This window comes from Wyeomyia smithii, chromosome 1, assembly GCF_029784165.1.
Source record: "Wyeomyia smithii strain HCP4-BCI-WySm-NY-G18 chromosome 1, ASM2978416v1, whole genome shotgun sequence".
Lineage (NCBI taxonomy): Eukaryota > Metazoa > Arthropoda > Insecta > Diptera > Culicidae > Wyeomyia > Wyeomyia smithii.
In genome coordinates, this window is record NC_073694.1 from 21,422,092 (window position 1) to 21,444,209 (window position 22,118).

A 22,118-nucleotide genomic window follows, 5' to 3' on the forward strand; every position below is an offset into this window, starting at 1 on the left:
CTGTGCTAGTATGAAATCAGCATCTTTGTTATCTATTACTATTCACTGTTTACTGTTTATTTAAAAAAATATGTTGCTTCTATCCAGCATGTAAAAATTGGTTCTCAATTGAAAAAATAAGACTCATATACTCCTGTGATAGCATCCATAATATTTGCGAAAACCATGTCAAGCTATAGTTCAAAGGTCGTCTTTGGTTCACCTTCTGAAAAATATCTTTTGAATTCATTTTATTCATAATTGAAATTGGATTTACGTTGCTATACGATTTTTGATTTACTGGCCCATTAAGTATACAATTATAGTTAGTATAAAAAAAAGGTTTCTGCACCACTAAGTGGATTAATTTAGGTTTTTCTATATAAATCGGATGTTTTCAAAGATAGAGATTTTTTTTTCACAAAGCTACTTAAAATTAACGGAGCTATAACATTGTAGAATAGTTTTTTCTTCTATCTTCAAAAATATAAAAGTTAGATACTTAACTTCATCGAAAATTTTGGTCACCCTAATTGTTGCTGATTTTTCTATAAGCGCTTTAGCATATGTAACAACTTTGTAGAAGAAAGTTTTTGTCTAAAATTATGCTATAGAGTGAAGGTTGAGATTTTTTACGCTCAAATCAAGTATGAAAAAAGCCACCGTCCAATTCCACCTGAACCATTGAAGGAAAATTTGGATAACTGTACAGTCATACCTCGATATAAGGCACCTTTTTTTGTTACGATATATCGAAGCATGAAAATATGTTTTTTTCATTGATGCCAAATTCTTATTCCCCTTCACCTAGCAGTATATATATATAAATCTGACAATTGTCGTAGACAAAAGTAATCAGTCACAAAACATTAAAAAATGTCTATTTTTCCCCATTTCACGGTACTTATTGGTTTCAAAACTTACTAAAATCATTTATTAGGAATATTTTACACCCCCAAATCAATTGTTGGACTATTATTGATATTAATATTAATATTATTATTAAGATATTTAAAAAAGCTACGTTATATCGAGGAAAAAGTTACGTTATATCGAGGTTGCCTTACATCGAGTTATGACTGTATTAGATACAGACAACTTAATTTTTTTAAACGTTTTTAATAAACGTTAAATTCAGGAATAGTACAAATATAAATTTCAATAACAAAGTAAATCAACAAGTGACATGACGCACCCGAAAAACATGCCACCAGCAGGGCTTCTTCAAATGACCCTCCTTCTGCCGTCGCTGAGCCCGGGGGGAGGTCGTTCGCTGTTCGTTTCCTTTCCTGTGTACGGTTTTTGTTTCCAATGTCAATTCAGAGTCTTCAGCAAAGGTCGTCACTTCAAGGTCGCGCACAACGCTAATAATGTTTACCAGTGTGTATATAATTAGTTGAGAACCTTAAACTCCCCATTCCTCATTCTATGTTTCTTTTTTTTTCTTGGACATTAAAACAACGATGATGTAATCCTTCTAGCGCGCAGTAAACCCCTAGAATTCGCTTCCGGACGGATCTTTTATTTATAGATGAGGTTTCTTTTAGGCGTAGAAAATGAGATTAAAAAAAAAAAAACTAACATCAAAACCGATCACAAGCAATTTGACACATTCATGCGGTTAATTGTAGAATTAAATAAAGGGAAAAAAATAAACAACCGGTACGAGCTTCGAGCTTGAATAGAAACGGTACAATTAACGCGATAAATTATAATTCAACACCTGTTGTGATCGCGCGAATGTTTCTGGTCGTGGTCTGACACTTCGGATACGTTTGAAAACGGAAAACAGTCTGAGCTTTAATCATCTCGTATTTCTTTTAGTTGAAAAATATCCTTTTATTATTTTTTTATTTGTTGATCATTTCCTAAACGAGCAAAAAACGTTTTTATTTGAACTACGCCTGTTTGAGTGTGTCTATCTGTGTGTTTGTGTAAATTATTACTCCTTTCATCTACATAATAAACGCAACTTGCGCATACTTCTCTCGTCGTTACTTTCGTTCACTTTCCTGGGCACTTTCTCACTCTCTCTTTCTCTGCCTTTCCTTATCATCTCTTCTGGCTCTGGAACTCTTTTCTATTCGCTCTAAATGGATGCTAACTTTCAATCTAGATAATAGTAATAGTAATAATAATAATATAATAGTTATAGGTCAATAGTATTGGTTTAGAAAAATGAAACTTCGTTCCCGAGGGGGTCACAGGGCACTCGGCACTTTGATCTGCGCATTTTGTATTTTTTTCTCAATTGCATAACATACCTACAATATTATAAACCGATGTGGGTTTGGGTGTGTGTTTATTTGTTTTTACGGTTGTGTGTTTGTATTTAGGTGACCGCTTGTCGATACGGCACCAAAAAAAAAAAAACAACTAAACGAACAGAAAAAAAAACATTAGGAGAAAAAATCTAAATATCGTAATATATTTACAACAGTCAAAAAGAAAAATTAAACGAACGTACTTTTCTTCGCCCTACTTGATTTTTTTTTGTTCCACCTATCCTAGCACTAGTGTAGGGCTGAAGGGACTGGGGGAAAGCAGGGGCAATAACGAACAAATTCAAACCCCGGGTCGCGAAACTCAAATTAGCAATCAAATAAGTTATACTTTCTAGCTGAGAGTAAATAAAAACGTACATAAATGACAAAAAATTTGTTTTAAAAAAGGGAAAAATTCAAAGAAAAAAAAAAACCTAAAACGCTCAAGTCCTTCGCTAAAGCAGTCATAAAAATTCGTCAATAGTGCTACTAAAGTGACTTCGTCGTGTGTTGTGAGTCGCATTTGTTTCTTTTACGCTGGTCCCAATCCTGCCCACTTGATAAAGTCCGGTAGTTCGCGCACCGGTAAATCATTGGACAGTGCCTTAACGCGCAGGTTCCGATCGGTTGTCAGCAGAACGACCTCCCGTATAATGTAGCGAATTTCTCCTGTTCGTAAAAATATAGGATGAAGAAAAAAAAGCGTAGGGAAAATTGAGTTCTTGAAGTGCTTTTTCGCCACCCCCGCTACTTACCTCGTTTTTCCTCGGCGTGATTACGACACAAATTCATGGCAGTTTCCAGAATTCGGTCATCGTTGGACTTCTGTTCGCCGTCGTCGTCCTCGGAGGTGAATGCTGATCGGGTCATGATTGATCCTTTGCTAGTTACGCATCTATTTTTTTAAAACATAAAATAAATACCCCAACTAGAATGACAAAAATATTACAACTCACTTCAAGGCAGGGTTCTTCGACTTAAGAAACTTGAGCGCGGCTCGAGAAGCTTCGGCCACCTTCTCGGCATGCTGGGGGTCGAAGCGCCGATCCAAACCGGCGGTCGGCTTCGCCGGGAACACCGACAGACTGCCGGCCAGCTTGGAGCTGATGGCAGCCGTCGCTGCCGTCGGTTTGGTGCCCTTGGAGAGGCCTTCCAATTCGTTGATAACTGGTGAAACAAATTAGTAACAAAAAGATGAGAAAATCTGCTTCTGTTATCGAAGAACCGAATGCTTACCGACAAGCGGAACCATTAACTGGTAAAGCGGATGGGCTTGGGAGATGCTTTCGATGTCCGTCAGGTAGTCCACGAAGCAGTTGGTGTCCGGTACTAGCAGACGCGGCCGGACTTCGATGTTCAGGGCGATCGTGCTTTGCGAGAGGATGTCCTGTAAGTAAACAAAAAAAAAACATAATTGAAGTGTGAAGTCTGCGCTCTGCAAATCTGCACCAAATTTACGATGCAATAATATATAATCAATCACACAAATCCGACATAATTAAATTTAGATTAGGAAGTAGAAAGTTATTTAATAATTTATTGTATTCAAAGACAATATATTTATAAAAATAATTTTAATGTTTATTTTTTCAAAAAAACTTATTGAACTAAAAGGATAGATAAATTGCAGAACTTTGATTAATTCAACAAAAAAGTCTGAAATAATCATAACATAACATGTATCAGAGTCTACTAAAAGAGACTAATAATAGAACAAATTAATAGAAAATAAATTTATTAATAGAATTGCAAAAAACGATGAGTTTACAAATATAAAACTGTATTGAAAAATAAATACTGGTAAAGATTAAATATTCGGAGGACGATGGAGTAAGTTCGTAAAAATAGGAGCAGAAAATTAGAAAAAATTGGAAATATGGAAAAAATAGTAGACAAAAAAAATATAATCATAAAATAAATATAATAAATACGACAAAGAAAACATTTTAAAGATAATAGAGAGAGAAAGATGAATTTACACCAAATGCTAAAATCAATAAAATTCTATGTAAGTGAACAAAAGCATAAATATATGTTCATGATAAGGCAAAAAGAATAAAAATAATAGCAAGCATATAAATATAAATAATATATAGAATATATTTTTTTATGACGGCGCAGTGTATCACTTGGTAGTGTTTCAACAAAACCAACCAGTGAGAAACCCACGGCCTTGATGGTGTGTAACTTTGTCCTAATCTATAACAAGCTTAAATGTAGCGAAAAATGTTTAATATGTTGAAGACCCTGAGGATGCTCCTATAAAAGGACCGAAACGTCAAAAAAACTATAAAAGGACCGAAACAATCAACGCATTTCATTAGATTGTACGCCGAAATACCAAAAACCCCTGTATTAAACAATAAATATATTAGTGCATATTATTGCATGAAATATAATTTCAAAATCAGCGCAAATAATTGAAACTAACCGAATAAAATAACAGAAAACTTAGTCGACGTCTATTGACAACTGAAATATATCCGAAATAATGCACAAAACGAAAAAAATACACAAAACCAAAAGTATAGCACAACAAAAAGAATGAATAAACACGACTGAGGTGTACAAAAAATGAACCTACCACTTGAAAAAAAAAAAAAAAAAACAAATAAGACAACCGAAAATTGTTGCAAAACATACACACAATTAAGTCTAAGTTTAAAATTCACATGCTAAAAACTTGAACAAGAGATACGTAATCGTCAATATAATTAAAAAACACAATTCGAAAATGAAAAAAAAAAAAACAAAATAGAGAATATTCAAATAAACATAAAAACTGGAGAGACAAAGCATACAATAAATGTGTGGAATCTTTATAGTTGACATAAGCGTAATGTAATAATAAAAAATAATAAATGAAAAAATATTTACCATTTAAAAATAAATAAATTCATCCTACCGAAACTAAACAAAGGAACGGTAGAGAACAAATAAAAATTGTGCTTGAGAATTTTACAAACCAATGCACACTGGGAAATAATAAACCCAAATTCCCACAAATTTAAAGCCGCTGGGTTGAAAACCTAAAATATAGCATTTCATATGTAAAATTGGTCATTGGACTGTGCAATGGAGGAAAATAGCTGTAAACTGGCAACAATTACAAAAAAAATTGTTGTTTGCAAAAGAATGAAAATTAAAAAAAAAAGACGATATATAAAAGTAATTTCACAAAGAATAAACAAAAAAGGAATAAATAATACTACAAGGTATACAGCCCTAGGGGTTGTATGAAATGGTGACGTAGGACTTAATGTGTATATTATATGCTGCGCTAAACTGATCATAGGCAACACTTCCGTTTGTATTTGATGGTCGTTATTGTAAAACTAACGATGCATGAATACATGAAAATTTTACACTAGTAGTAGTTGCGAAAATTCTCATAACTCTTATCTTCAAGCATCTATAGTTCTGAAAAGAACCAATTCCATAATCTTCAGTTAAAAATTCGTGCTGCTGAACGCTGTGATCGCACCATCGGTAGCTTCGAATATTTTGCTCTCCGCTGTGCCCTCCAGTAGCTGTGCCAGCAAAATATCCTGCAGCGTACGATGGTAACTGTTGCTATCGTATGCAAAATAAAGGTAACATGTTCCGCAGTGCCTGGAAGTTGACTCGTATGCAGCTCTCAATGTCACGTACCTCTAACAGCTATACTCTACTCGCTATTGTGTGACAAACTAGACGGAAGCTGAATTTTCTACACGCAGTCTTTTGTATCGAGTTCAGCGTAGATTTTTGCCATGAGGGCGTGGCCACGCAGTTTCGAGAAAGACAAACGGAACGAAACACTTTGTTGAGTCAAAATATGTAGACAGTGGAATTTATTCCGTCCATGTTATTGTTATCCGTGCTTGAAAAGCAAGCCAATAGCGAGGGAAAAGTATGGGAAAGCTTGACCTTGGAACTTTTCACCTTTTTTCGGCACTAAGCAGTAAAGCAACAATGTTAAACGTTATATCAAACAATAGTTACACATTTCACCTATCCACCGACATATAAATGACTAAGATGCATTAAGTAGTTCCCTTGCTACAATCGTTTGAAACCTGACGCAACATTTACCAGTTTCATTTACAGTTTCACAAAATGTAATCTAGTATAGAAAACAAAGAGATAGTCCTACGTCAAAAAAAGCGCAAAACATTTGGCCAAAATTGTATGTTCAAGCTAGGCAAACGATAATTAGAGAGTGGAGGGAAAAAAGATCCACTCACTCTGGGTTCCTTATAGGGTTCAATCGAGCTACAGCGTGTTAAGGAAACTAGATCATACTGCACGTACAGGCATTTATTATGTTAAACTTTCAATTTGGTGACAGCGGTGGGAGCACACCAGTCGTAAAGAACTTTGTTAGCCGTTATGTACTCGACAGGGTACCCGAGTACATTTTAAGACCTTAATGCTTTAAAAAACAAAATTAACCTAAACTCAACCCGCTCAATCTCTGAGAATGCTCTTTACTAGTGGGAATGAACCATATTTCTTTATCAAACTGTTTATAGCAGCAGGGGAATTGAAAAAAGGTTCTCTGAATTTTCACCGCATAATTATCGGCAAGGTACCCGAGTACCCTTCCAAATGAAATGTTTGGGGAGACAAATTAGTACAAAAGTACCGATCATCATTGGTATCAAAATTCATAAAATCATTCCAAGAGTAATTTTCATTCATTTTAGGTCCATCTGATGAGCCTTCTCCGTATTGGCCTTTCTGGAGCAGATACCCGATCTTAAACATGGTCCAAAAAGTCGGAATTTACGGTCATACGTGAACCAACGATTCTTAAGGTTCCATTTTCAAATTTTCAAATTTTTTCATGGGTAAAAATTCAAAATCATTCAAGAATTGAAAAAGTTTGGAGCATTACATTTTAGTGGGTAACCGGGTATGTTGCCGAGCAATTACGGGTTGGATCACACACCAGAAGTGTAGAACTTGATTAAACTGCACAAGGAAAACTTTGAGTTTGGGTAAAAAGAATCAACGTTCTTGGTGACAGCGGTGGGATTGTGTTATTTTGTTGTTCCTAAGTCGACCCCGCGAAAACACCGTTAAAATGCCTTGGTGTTTTTTTTCCTTTTTCTGTTTTTAACAGCGTAAAGCATAAAATACTATATCAGCAAGAGTAAACAAAATCGTTAGAAAAAAACTTTTGAGGGAAACTGATACAGAACATTATCAAAAAAAAAAAAAAAAATAACGAGAAATAATAAACACTTACAGAAAAGATAAACATTTGGAACATATACCAAGACGAGAAAAAAAAACAACAAAGTAAAATGCGTTATAATAATAATAAAACGTATACAAATAAGATTAGTAAACAAAACACTGTAAGATAAAACATACACAAAAATTTGAAAAAGTGTAAAACTTATATTTAACTTTCTAGTGCCCAAATTAATTTTAAGACGGACTTCAAAAAAACCACTATGGAGCTTTATGAACATTTTTTGAGTTTTTATTGAAGCTTTTTAGAGGTGTAACTGGAGACCGTCTAAAGGCAGCACTGGGCACTAGAGGGTGAATAGCGTGTAGGCTAGGGTGGCAGTGGAAAGCGTCATGTCTAATTTCGTCAACCGACCTTGTACATTTTGTTCATTGACCTAAAAAAAATATCTGTGCAAAATTTCAGCTCAATCGAACATGATATAGGGGTGCCTCAAAGTGCTAAAAGTTGTGATTTTTCGACCCTCGGAAATCATCCAAGGGGGAGGTACATGAAATTGGGAAAACCTAAACTTTTTTTTTTTGTGCCAAATGACTTAAAGATCAATAAAATGTCGAGATCTGGTGTTATCTGGTGTTCTCCTGGGTAACCGAAGGCTTAATAAGGAATATTTTAGAACTGGCTTGTAAATACAACTCATTTTGAAGTGGTTTAGTAGAAAAAGCTCATATTTATTTACCTACTTGACATCTTATACTAGTTGTATAAGAAGGACCAAATAGTTTCCGTAAGAATGGTGGCAACTACGAAAACCATGAAATTTTATGATATTTGAAGAAAAAGAGAAACCTAACCTCTTAACTCTCAGTTACAGGCGCTGTTTGATTTTGTACAACACTTTTCTAATATTACACTAGATATCGACATTTTATGCATTTTTAAGTAATTTGGCATCGAAAAAATAAGTTTCGATTTTTCCAATTTCATGTACTCCCCCCTTGGTAGATTTTCGAGGGTCGAAAAATCACACTTTGAGCGCTTTGAGGCAATGATAAATAATAATGCCCGATTGAGCTGAAATTTTGCACAGATCATTTTGGTTTGGGCCAACGAACAAAATGTACGTGGTCGGTTTTTGAAATTCGATGATGAAATTTTTTCCATACAGTCATTGCCATCCTAATGTGACGGATTTCGCTCCAAATGAACCCGCGGTTGGCAGCATTCTCTCGGAATTGGTTGAAACCTTTTGGGTGTGAAGACATCACCCAATTAAGCATCTCTGCATACTTACTTGTTCCAAAACTAGTCTAGAATGTCTTCTGGAAAGGGCGAAACTTTGTTTGCCGATTTTTGTATATCAATATAATTCAAAAACGGTAAGTTCTACAAAAAAGTGTTCTATCAGTAACTTTTAGGGAATTGTCTGAATTTTCATAAAAAAATATGGAAAAAATTATATATCAAATCAAACACTGAAAAAAATGCAATTTAAACACAAAACATCGATTTAAAAATAATGGTCTTCTTCGAATTGGCTAAAAATTTTTTTGATGAAAGACAAAATTGTTGGCTACATTTCGTTCATACATCGCAACTTGAGCATATTTAAGGAAAAAAAGTTATTCTTTTAAATAAAAAATGAAAATGCAAACTAAAACCCAGGTATATTATTTTTTTTTTAGTGCAAAACACCTTGATAGAATGAAATATTTGTTATGTTGTGTAAATGTGTAATGTCAATAAATTAGGTAATAGTAGAACCAGTGTTTGAGTGTTGTTTTTGACTCTGGAAGCAAAATCCTGCGTGAAGTACGATTCATCCATTTGAAATTTATTATAAGAAGGGTGGTATATTAGAAAATGTAAGTTTCATTGTAATATCAGAAGTTTTGATGCATGATACTGTGGCTGCCCAGCTATTCGTATCAAAATTAATTGATTTCATGAAACGGAAAATTATTTTCTCAAAATTATTTTTATGTCAGATGGACCAGCTGCTCATTATAAGAACAAAAAAAAATTTGCGAGCCTGTGTGATTTCAAATTAAGGTATAAATTAGAAGTAGAGTGGCACTTTTTCGCAACATCACATGGGAAAGGTCCCTGTGACGCAATCGGAGGTACTCTCAAACGAATGGCAAAGAGAGCAAGTCTTGCCCGAGATTACGTAAATATTATTGAAACTCCAAGAGAACTTTACGACTGGGCAGTTCAACAAACAGACAAATGTATAACTAAATTAAATTTCTGCTACATATGCAAAGAACAGTACACAAAAATGTCAGAGGAGCTAGAAGAACTATTCAGTCAAGTAAATAGTTTTGTACCTTTAAGTAATAATCAAATAGCAGTTAAAAGATATTCTAGTTCAGAAGATGACCCAAAAATATTTACTGTATTCAGTAGTGGTAAGAAATAGATGCTAAGTGATTATGTTTGAAAATAAAACATTTGAATTATAAAGTAAAAAAATCGATTTTTTCTTCCACATTAACACCATTTTCATAGGTAAATTTATCAGACAGGTTCATAAGATGTGAGAAGCATTCACACTGTAATACAATGAACTTTAGGTACATGCATACACATCATGTATTGAAATTAGGCATTGAGTTTTACTCGTTTTAAATTGTTTAAAACTGAAATAATCAGAACATAACAAGTATTTCATTCTATCAGGTTGTTTTACACTGAAAAAATAATATACCTTAGTTTTAGTTTGCATTTTAATTTTTTATTTTTGAGAATAACTGTTTTTCCATAAATATGCTCAAGTTGCGATGTATGAACGAAATGTAGTCAACAATGTTGTCTTTCACCAGAAAAAATTTTTAGCCAATTCGGAGATGACCATTTTTTTTAAATCGATGTTTTGTGGTTAAATTGCATTTTTTTCAGTGTAGGATTTTTTTTCCATATTTTTTTATGAAAATTCAGACAATTTCCTAAAAGTTACTGATAGAACACTTTTTTGTATAATTTACCGTTTTTGAATTATATTGATTTACAAAAAATCGGCAAAAAAAGTTTCGCCCTTTTCTGAAGACAGTCTAGACTAATTTTGGAAAAAGTAAGTGTGCAGAGATGCTTAATTAGGTGGTGTCTTCACACGCAAAAAGTTTCAACCAATTCGGAGAGGGTGCTGCCAATCCTTGATTTGGAATGAAATCCGTCATGTATAGTACTGTGTCAAAAAAACGTTTCGTTTAAAAAAATCGCGTAGAAGAACAAATTTAATTTGTTTTTATCATTCATCTTTAAAGAATGTTATTATCTATCTTATTTATTTTTTATTGCACGTTTCCAATCTAATAATACCTCCATCACTTGACTGATTATGCAATTTTTCTGTTTGTTATTCGTCAAAACTTGCTAATTTACAGCTGCCGTTTTCACCCTAGAACATTACGACGAAGAGGGCTAACAATGAAGATTTAATCACGTGCTGCAGCTTAGTTCAATGATCAGCGCGACCGAAATCCCAAACTAGTTCGAATTCTTAACAACGGATCGAAGGAAAAAAGCATAAATTTGTAACGACGGGAAATAGAGTCGAAAAATAGTTTATTTCAATCCAATATCCTCACTCAATCCGGGTTTTGATCGAAGGAAAAAATGCTAATTTCTTGTGCGAATTCAAATAGAACGAGCGAATTGAGAGCGTTTCCTATTTATAATCAATCCAACACATTTGTCGAGTTCGGTATTTTAGTACGTTGTTCGGAGAGCGTCTTATTGAGCACAAAATCCTGCGAATCGTTTGGGTGAATTTTCTTCCATCACTCACACAGCCGCGGTCATTGTTTCGCGGTTGATCAACGTAGGGGAAAAAAAGCGAAATCTGATAACATCGATCCCAGCCGAGAAGGCGTATCGCTTTGACCTCTGCGATGATCTTTGGCCCCCCTTTAAAGCAATCGTTAAGCCAAACCTTCATCGTTCGGACGCTCGAAGGAGAAGGAAGGACCACCCTAACTGGTTCGCTGGTTGTGTTCCGCACGCCAAGATCACGGTTCGTGAGTGGAACCGAGGAGACGGAAGATCCACATATGCTGAAAAGGTCGAACAGGCAAACACAACATTGGACTCGGAGGTAGCGACGGTGACGACGACGGCCACAGGCCGGGAAAGATGGTGTCAAGTTCCGACCGCGCGCGATGGGAGCAAACGCGAGAATCTTCTTCGTTCGTGTGATTGTTAGAGTCATCCGCAGTACGGGACGATCGGAATCGGAAGGGTCCACGGAAGGGACGACTCGCTAAAAGGTGGTACACACAGGATTCGCGGATGGACCACAAACAGTGAACGCAGAAGGGCGCAGCAACAAAATAACACTGCCCGGCCGCGGGGCACAGTGGGTCAATGTTTGTTTGAGAATGGCCAAAGCTTGATGATGCACCTCGCCACAAAAGCTACTCACGATGGCGACGGTAGCCGGAGAAAGGAACGAAACCGAAGGTTTGCACATCACATAGAAAGAGACACACAAACACACGCGGCCTGGCAGGAACTTGTTGCGAATCTTTCTGTGCGCTGCTTGTGCCCCAAGAACCAGGCGATGTTTCGATCGTTCGTCCCGGGGCTGGGTTATTGAACTATTTATTAGTGATTTTGTTTGCTGCCAGGAAAATATCTTTTTTTATTATTTTTTGTTTCATACCATTCGTTTTACGTTTCGTTTTTTTTTTTGCTGCTGCTCTTCCTCCTGTCTGTTTGCGCGTTGTTCTTCTTGCTCAAGGTCCGTATGTCGATCTTTTGTACTAAATAGCCCCGCACTTCCCGCAGTGGAAGGGAGGGAGAACCTTTACCCGCGAAGCACGTGGAGGAAGAAACGGGGGCACAAAGCAATAACACTTTGGAGTTCTTTTGTTGACTCGAGTATTTATTTCGGGAGCTGGAGTCGAACCGAAACGACGAGGGCGAAGAACGTGCACTGATAGTAACAATTTATGCGCCAATTTGAGCGCCGAGTTCTCCGCTTGCTCCGCTGGTGGTTGGAAGATAAGTGGAAGAATAAGCTCCTAGGCTGTAGAACAATCGGGCAGAGGCTGACTATTATTCTTAAATAGAGATATCTGTCAGATGGAGAAATCCTTGAATGGACTCGAGAGGGTTTGGTTTTGTTTTGTTTAATTCAACACTTGTGGGTACTTCACTGGGATCGTACCCACGAGGTCCTTGGCATCCGACGGTAAAACGGGTGAATTTCTAGGAAGTTGCTTCTGATAGTACCGATAAATTGGGATTTTTTTTTGTTCGCTTTGCCCCACAAACTTGCATTAAAAATTCCCTCCGCAACGCATCGCAACTGGAACGTACGTGATACAAACCACGACTCATCAGATCGTGGACCTTCGCAGCGAAAGAGGAATCTCAACTTGATGAAGTTGAAAGCCCCACCCGATCGACGGGGATCTGTCAGTCAAAATCGGACCGCTTTTAAATTTGCCAGCAATTTGCACAACCATTTCCGTTAATCTTCCTAATGAAGCTGTTACAATCGTTGAATATCCGACAAAAGAGAGACGCCGCTTTGCGGGTTTGAAAGCATTTTACTTCTTTTTCTTAACTTCACTTTTCAGAACAATCGCCAACCGAGATTCACTTTTTTTTTGTTGCGGGGCACTAAAAGTGAGTGTCAAGTTCGCCAAATCCCATCGGCGTCGTCTCGGAAGAGAAATTAAAGTGCTTTTCAAGTTTTTGAAGCGCCGTGCGAACACAATCTGCTCTAATCGCTGCTGCAGTCTTCGATTAGCGTTTTGTTGTTGTTTTTGCGAAACTTAGTTCCTCTATCCCCCCTTCAACTTCATTCCCACCATTCAATCGGAATGGTTTGTGTAAAACGATTCGCTAAAAAAAAAAATCTGAAACTGGAGCACTTAGCTACGTCACTTTCGGCTCCGGTCAGAAATGCAGGAAATAACCGCAAACCGGCAACTTTTCCCATGTTACTGTTGCACAGCACGAACGCGCACTGCCCGACTTTTGCGGGCCAGGCCAGTTGGCCGCGCTGCATCGGCAATGAAAGCGCAATGTCCCCAACTTGTGGCTGAACTTGGCTCCAGTCGTCATGCGTCACGCCGCTTAGTAGTGCAAACTCGACGACTTGTTGCTGCATTCAGGCATGCAGTGCGCGTATCAAGAGCATCGGCCTCGAGCGCGATTTTCAGGTTTAACGCTGCCGGGGTCGCGATTGCGATAGCTGCGGGGCCGAAATGTCAATACGGGCAGTGTGAGGTGGTGCGGAATGCAATCCGACAGTTTTGTCACACTCGGTACGAAAGTACGGTTATGTGATTGCATTGCAGTTGTTGTTTTATTTGCTAGCGACTGTAAATCGGACAAATGCGTGGCGAATTTCTCCCCAGATGACGCGTGATTCTCTGGAGGAAGTTTCGGTTTTGTTCGGTGAAACTAAAATGACTTTTTTATGTAATTTTTAACATTTTGAACAATTTCGATTTTAGTTAACAACTCGAATTCTGAGTTCTGAATAATTACATTTCCCTTTAATAATTTATATTACATTTTTTATTACAACAACAATAGCATTTCCGAAAACTTTTTTTCAACTCTCGGTGCACTTCAGAGCCGCATGAAACGTGAAAAGTAGCACATTCCGCAAATGATATTTAACGCAAGAATAAAAACTCCAATGTGTCAAAGCGGTTTGTTTAAATATGTCTCAGCTTGAATCATGACGTTCTAAATACGTCAAAACATATATAGCGTGAACTTAGTTGCCCACCCAAAGCCTTGGTGCTACATTCCGATTCAGAACTAGACCTTCTGTTTTTTTAACACAGGCTTTGCAACCAACTGTCCAATGTACAGGACAATTGCGGGGCTAGCGCTACGAACCTGCTGACACTAAAAGTCTCTTTCAAACGAGATTCGAACCTACGACGACTGGCTTGTTGGGCCAGCATCGTACCTTGAGACCATCTGGGGTTGCGCACCTAATAATAGTTATTCGGTCGTTTGTCCATCTTTTCATTGAGTTTTGGTATACTCTCAACTTTTTTTCGTTAAACGTTATATCTTAACATTTTTACACTTATTTCCGATATCTATTCGGCTATTTATTGTCATATTTTTTTCCGTCGCTAATTCTTTTATGCTAAGTTTTATTTTGTTTTTTACCTTTCTTTTTTTTCTCTTGTTGCTGTTTTCTTGTGTTATTGTTACTTTTCCTCTCTTTTTGCGGTGTTTTGTTTTTCGCTCTTCCTGTTTTGATCCCATGTATTTATGTCGTCGATTTGTTTTTTCTTTATTTGCGATTTTTTCGCACTGCTATTTTCCTCCCTTAACTCCATTTTCTCTATACATGCACCTTATATCTTGTTTATTTTAACACTTACTGTTTTTTGTTTGCTTCCATTTGGCCTCTTTTATACATTTTATTTCACTGGCTTTCTTCGTTTACAGTATTAATTTATTATTACTCATGATTTCGTTTATTCCTTAGCTTTTCTCTTTTTCTGGGAAATTTTTGTATTTTCTTAGCTTAGTCTTAGTCCTCTATACTAATCTGTTTTTCTTAATGTTTTATATGGCATTTAACGTACTGTTTCTATCTAGGCTTTTCTATTTATTTTTTTTTTTGAACTCCTGTGATTCTTTTGATTTCCTTCCCTTTTCTATACTATTTCTTTTCTTTTTGCCTCTCTATATTTTTGCTTACTAACTTAGTTTTCCAGCGCTTTTTGTATCCTAGTCTTTTTATCCCGGCTTCTTTTGTTTACCCTCTTGAGGTTTTTTCATTAATTGTTACTTTCAAATTCTTTCTGCTTTTTATTATCCCCAAATTTTTTTGTGCTGTTTTCTGCTGGCTTCATTCTGGTTTTGTGCTCATTTGGTTTTCTATTTCCTTCCCATTATTTCTCTGATTTCAGTGGCATTTTCTCCTATTTTTGGTATTATCAAATGGATAATTTCCATCAGTTCAATTTTATAATTCTGTCTTCATTTCTTAAGTTTATTTTTGACGAAGCTCTTTCTTTTCAATTTGTTGTCAAATTTCTCGCTTTTTGTTATTCCATAATTTTCTCTAGTACAGTCATACCTCGATATAAAGCAACCTCAATATAACGTAACTCGATATAACGTAACTTTTTAAAATGTATTGAAAGTGAAAATAAATGATACAGCAACTGTTTATGGGCTATAAATTACTTCAAATATATGTTCGTAGTAAGTTTCAAAACCAATGAAACCAATGCGAAAATTGTCCAAAATGGGCATAAGGAAGGTTTAAAATACTAATAGGTGATGGGAAATAGGTTTTCACGCATCTTTGAGTGACCTCTTGTATCAATTGAAAAAAAAATTTTTTTTTGCTTCTAAAAATATTTCTAAATGGGCATAAGAAAGGTTTAAAAATACTAATAAGTTATAAAAAATAGGTTTTCGCGCATTTTTGAATAACCATTAACATTTTTGCATAAATTAAAAAAAAAATTTTTGCTTCGATATAACGTAACTCGATATAACGTAACGAAAATAAAAGTAAAGTTGCCTTATATCGGGGTTTGATTGTATCTATCCTTTTTTAGCTTCGCCAACTATTGTTTATTGTTATTTTTTTTTCGTTTGTTCTTTCCCTCTCCTTCCCTTTTTCTTCGTTGTCTCGCATTTGTATTATTTTTTGAATTCATCTCTCCTCATTCTATGTTTTTCCTTTCTTCCATTTTTTTTCTTTCTTTTCTCTCTCTGTCTAGTTTATATTTCTGTTCGCCATCGTTTCCCAGCTCTTTTGTGTCTTCGTCCTTGTATTTTGGCTTCCTTATATTACCCTCCTAAATGATTTTTTTTGCCATTTTTTAGTTCAAATATCTTTCAATCTTTTTCTATCCCTCAGTTTATTTCCTCGCTGTTTCCTGTTCGCTTTTTGTTTCATTTCGTCAAATCCTTTCTCTAATTTTCGTTGCGTAGTCTACTAACATTTTCTGCTATTAATTGTTGAATTTTAGATTTATGTCTTCATTCTTTTATGATGGTTTTTTTGTTGACGCGCTTTTCTCTACCATTTGTTGTCTAGTTTCTCGCCTTCATTTATTTCTGTTTTTGTTTCGTTTTTGTCTATTTTTTTGCTTCGTCCTTTTTTTGTTCTTTTTCTTTCCTTTTTTTATATTCTTTCTCTCACAATTTGTATTGTTTTTTTCCTCTTTTCCTATTTTTGATTCTTCATTCTACATTTTATTTATTTCTTTCCTATTTTTTTCGCTCTCTGCCTTGTCCATATTTCTGCTCACTAACTCAGTTTTCCCTTCTCTTTATGTTTCCTAGTCTTTTCTATTTGGCTCCCTTCGATTACTCTTTTTAAATGTTTTTTTTTTTACTTTTTTCCCAAATTTCCCAAATTCTTTTTCCTAAATTGATTCTCGTTCTATGCTCCTCTAAATATCTTTTCTTCATATTATTTCTCTGATTTTTGAGCCATTTTCTCTATTTTTTTCTACTACTGACCAGACATGATATTCTCCTCGATATGTGAAAAGAGCATAGCGAATATTCACAGCATTATATTTGGCCTCGATTTTTTGCCACGTCAACCTCTATTCAATCAATTTTAGTCAATGGCGCAATCGTTTCTCAATTTACTTAATTTTTTCTGCTACCTACTTTGTTTTTATACTGCTTTTATTATGTAGTTTTCTTCAATTACCCACTTTAAATGATTTTTATACTATTTGCTGGGCCCTATTTTTAGTTTCTCTCTATTGATTTTTAATAAAAGCATCAAAAATGTGTCCGAATAATTTTATGTTCCAAAAACTGGCTCAAAACTACTTTCAACGATTCTCAACAATATACAGAAAATGTCTCAAAATGTTTAGAAAACATATCAAAAATACCTTAAAAATATTTTATTACTATTCAAAAATATTCAAAACTGTCTTAAATTTGTCTCCAAACATTTATTGGATATTTTTGGGACGTTCCATAGACATTTTTGATAAATTTAAAGACATCTTTGAAAATTTTTTTGACGTTATTGGAACATTTTTGAGACATTTATGGCATTTTAAAAGCAGTATTGAGACGTCTCTTCGACACATTTCGCAAACATCTTCAGAGTAATAATGTAACATTACTAAAACATTGAATCAATTTAAGTTCTTCATCTCTCCTTGTTAAATTCCTCATATATTAACCCACGTTTTTTCTCTGATTGGAACAAATCATTCAACGAATAAACAGCATTCGGATAGGAGACACTACTCACGAAAACAATTTCATTCCATTATTACCCAGGTTAATAAACTGGCGCAGACTAAATGGCTTCCACGGTCTAGACCGTGACGCCACCCGAATTGATCCTGCGCCCGTTATAAGTGTCCACTTGCAACTGTTTCCCTATTCAATTTGCCTCAGTTTTGCTAGTTTTCGCAACGTTAGTCGAAAACAACGGAACGAAAAATTCGCTAATAAAGCTCAAGCCTAATATCGTTTGCCTTTAAATTGCCGATTTGAGGCCATCTCCTGTTTGAAACCTGTGGATATGCAAATCGGAATGTGCCTGTTGTCTGTCTGTTCTAACGTTTTGCGTAAATTAGTTCGATTATTCCGTTTGTCTGATTGGACTGGTGGCCACACACATGCTGTTAATCATCGGGTCGCACGCCTCTCGGCACTGGCAACGTTAGGAACTCAGTGCAGATCATCTCTAGTTTTTTTTCGCACAACTTTTGTCAGCAATTTGTTTTTATTTTGCTCCTGTCGCTCTCCTCTTTCGGATAGATGATGGCGTCACCTGGCAGTCCCGGTAGCCAGCTAGCAACAGTTGCCACAATTAAAAGACCTTTTTTTGTTTTCTCTCCATTTCTCGGGGATATGGAGGCTCATTGACCACCACCGAACCGGCGTCGGTTCTGTCACTCCGGTAACGGGATTATCGCGTTTTTTCCGCTGCATTTTTTCCCGCCACTGCATGTCACATACACACGTACTTTTCGCTCTATCTCTCTACCGGTCGTATGTTACTCGTTGCGAACTTGATTCGCGAAGTTCATTTTCAGCCCGATTAACATAATTTCAATTCATTTAATGTGTAACGAGCAGCGCCGCAAATACTAAGTAGGCAAGAAGGCGAAATGGCGCTACGAATACCTCCTCTCCGAGCAACATTGTCGGGGAAGGAAAAGAAATTTGCAACGATTCCAACACCTTCTTGGCCGTCGTCCGTGTCTTCCTCGTGTTTGTTGGCCGCTCAAACCTGCATTGAAATTCTGCCTGATTGCGAGCTAAATGAGTTATGCTAAAATCAAAGTGGGCAAATTCTTTATTTCTCGCGGGTGACTGACTGACTGCCTGTTGGAAGCTTACCCTGCCTGAGTGGAACAGTTACGGGATCGATGACAGTAGCAGCAGTTTCGCGAAGACGTGGTGCGCCTTGCAAATACCTTCTGACTGTTCTGTGTGTACTTTTAAACTTCTTGTTGTTTTTTTTTTGCTCTAAAGTGCAGTGATATTCGTCGTCGCCTGTTTCAGGTTTATGGCTTTTGTTGGTCCTATATGGGCTGCTCTGCATCGATCTTGGGTTGATTCACGTACGGCTACTTTGGAATTGTTCGGGAAAACCGAATTGGCAAGGTATTACTTTAAAACAACATTAAAAGCGGTTCTTTCTCAACGTCGATGGTCAGAAGGACACGTTTTCTTCGAAAAAGCATGATCAAATATATATGAAATTTATCATCACGGCAAACAAATGATACTAACAATAACATCTAAAACAGATAAGATCGACCAAATAGCGTTTACACTGGAAACAAGGCAGAGTAAACTGAACTCAAAAGAGAAAAAAACTAAAAAAAAAAAAAACAAATTGACATAGATATATTACGAAAAACTATGAATTTCGCCATTCGATTTAACTATACTAAAATTTAACAATAAATAAAGGTAAAACACGAAACCCGAAAAGTATAGTCTACGAACGTCTTTATGACAGTAGTAATTGCAAATAAAACCATTTTTAAAAGCAAAGAATAAAAATGGCTTGGAAAAAAAACTAAAAAAGAAAATTTGAATTACTAAAGAATCAAGAAAAAAAGAAGAAAAACCATGAAATGATTGACAGCAATTGAAGAACAATAATAAAGGTAACAAAGAGATCAATGAAAAGAAATAGAGAAATCTGGAGAAGAAAAAAGTGACAAACTCATTCAAGAGGATAATTAAAGAAAACTAATGAACAAAAGGTGCATGAAAACAGAGTAAGAATACAAGGAAATGAGCTAAACGTAGCAAAAAAAAGGTAAAGTATAGAGCAAAGAAAAAAAAACAGGAGCACACTTACAAGTTAAAATAAATATGTATGCAGAAAAGTATAAATAAAAACAGAAAGAGAGAAAACAAACGAAAAAATTAAAATTCACGTTAAATAAATATGGTGATAACTCTTTTCAGTGAGATCAGCTAAATACATTCGAAAAAGATTCAAGAGCAGAGTTAACACCACCAGTGGATCAATATAAATATCAGGAAACCATAAAACCGGTAAAATAATATTCGGGAATGTAATTTTTAAATTCAATCGATACTGAAAAAAGAAACGGCTAGGAAAAAAGATAACGAAGAGAGGTTCAATAATAAAAGAAAAAAAAACACCAAAAAGTTCGTCTTCATGAAAGTAAAAATTAAGAGAAAGGAATAAACAAAGCCTAGGCAGTGATAACCAGAGAAATAAAATGAAGAGACAGAAAAGCAAAAAGAAATGCAACAAATGAAGAGATGTAAATGACAACTAAACAAAGGGACAAGGGCACAGAAAAAAATAAAAAAAATCAAGAAGAGATGCAAGTGAAGAAATAATAATATTTAAAAAAACTAGTGAAGAAAAATTATTAAAAGGGTCATGTCAAATTTCTAAAACCGACCATGTACAATTTGTTTATTGTTCCCAAAAAATTATCGATGCCAAATTTCAGCTCAATCAGAAATTAGAAGTGCCTCAAAGCGTTCAAAGTTGTGATTTTTCGACCATCGAAAATCTACCTACATGAAATTGGAAACCGAAATATTTTTTTCGATGCCAAATGTCTTATAAATGCGTTAAACGTAGAGAGTGTTATCTTGAACAAAAAAAAATAAAAATTTTGAGCGAAAATCGAAAAAGATACAAACTACGACAACAGAGAACGGATGAAGAGGATAAATTGGAACACTAGAACCAGAATGATCGAAGAGAAAAAAAGGCCATAACGAAGACTTAGGGAAACATAACAGGGAGAATCAAAAAGCGAATGGAGAAGGAAGCAGGCAGAGAGCGCAGCTTAACAGGAAAAAGCAAAGAAAGAAATTTATAGATAAAGAGTCATAGAAAGAAAATGAAAGTCACAAGTAATTCAAAAAACATTCAGAGAGGGGTTACCAATAGAGCAAAAATGACAGCCGAGGACACAGAACGAGTAGAAAAACTATGTTAGACAATGGATAAGACAGAGAGGAATGAAATGAACAAAATATAAATGAAAAAGGAAAAGGGGAGCAAAGAAAAATATTCGCAAAGAAATTCAATGAAATGTATAGAAAAAAACCTAAATTATAACTGTACGCGAAATGCTGCTCAAAATGTATTTTGTGAAAAAGGAGAAAAAAGATTGGTGTAAGAGAAGAAATAAATAAGAAAATATTAGAACAGAGATATACAAAAGCCTGGGGAGAAAGGAAATGAAAAGTAAAGAAAATTGAATGGCGTAAGTGGAGACAGCCAAAGGAACAAAGTATATAAATGAGATCCAAAAGGAGCAAAAAATAAAAAAAAAAATAGTTGGAAAGTAGAAAAATGGACAAGGCAAAAAATGTGAGTTGAGATAAAAAAATGTGTTAAGGAAGGAAAACGACAGTGTAAAAACAAATGTAGATAAAAATATGAACAAAGATGAAAAACCAAATTGACGAAATAAATACATGTAGCGAAAACAGTAAAAGAGAAAAAAAAGGAGGAAAATTAATAAAAATACGAAAAAGATACTAACAGAAGACAAAGACAAGAGAGATAGAGAAAAATAAAAATAAAATTTAGTATAAAAAAATTAGCGAAGGAAAACTATACGACAAGAAATAAAGCAAATGTTGTGAAAGAAACAAAAAGAAAAAAGGGAAGAACCAATAAAATGGGAAAAACAAAGAAGGAACTAAAAAAACAGATACAGTAAATAATAATATACCATGCAAAACAAGTGAAGAAATAAAGAGGAGGTTAAAAAATGCAATCGAGAGCGATCAAATAAAATAGAGAAAAAAGCTTAACAGCGAATAAAAAAGAACAGAATTTGAAGAATCAAACAGTAAAAAATCATTTGAAAAAAACAAGCATATGTACCAAGGGGCCTTAACATAAAGTCCAAGATACATAAAAACCAGGATAACTAAGTCAGTAAGCATAAAAGACAAGATAGAGAGAAAAAAATGAAGAAGAAAATGAAATAGAAAAAGGGTGCGCAGAGAAATAATCACAAAGAAACTCAATAAAACAAATATAGGAGCCTACATAATAACAGTACGCAATCAAAAATAAATACTGTAAGCGTAGAAATCCACAGGAATAAAATGTATGAGAGAGGCCAAAAGCTAAACAGCAGTGAGTAGATAATTTGATAAGACGAATGGCGCAAGTATAGAGAAAAGAGAGAAAACGGAGTTATGGAGTATCCCTTAATAAACACAAGCGAAAAACATAT

At 35.3% G+C, this 22,118-nt stretch overlaps 1 protein-coding gene across 2 annotated transcripts in view; it reads right to left on the minus strand.

Moving 5' to 3' along the window:
- Positions 1–1,793: 1,793 nt before the first annotated feature.
- The window catches only part of LOC129726593 (uncharacterized), a 266,791-nt gene continuing 246,466 nt past the window's right edge, over positions 1,794–22,118 (minus strand). For both annotated transcript variants that reach the window (XM_055683502.1, XM_055683494.1), the window contains 4 exons: positions 3,480–3,630; positions 3,200–3,410; positions 2,999–3,138; positions 1,794–2,912 (listed from right to left, as the gene is read on the minus strand). In XM_055683502.1, the coding sequence (XP_055539477.1) occupies positions 2,776–2,912; positions 2,999–3,138; positions 3,200–3,410; positions 3,480–3,630 (639 nt within the window). In that variant the 3' untranslated portion in view covers positions 1,794–2,775. The remainder of the gene's footprint in view (positions 2,913–2,998; positions 3,139–3,199; positions 3,411–3,479; positions 3,631–22,118) is intronic.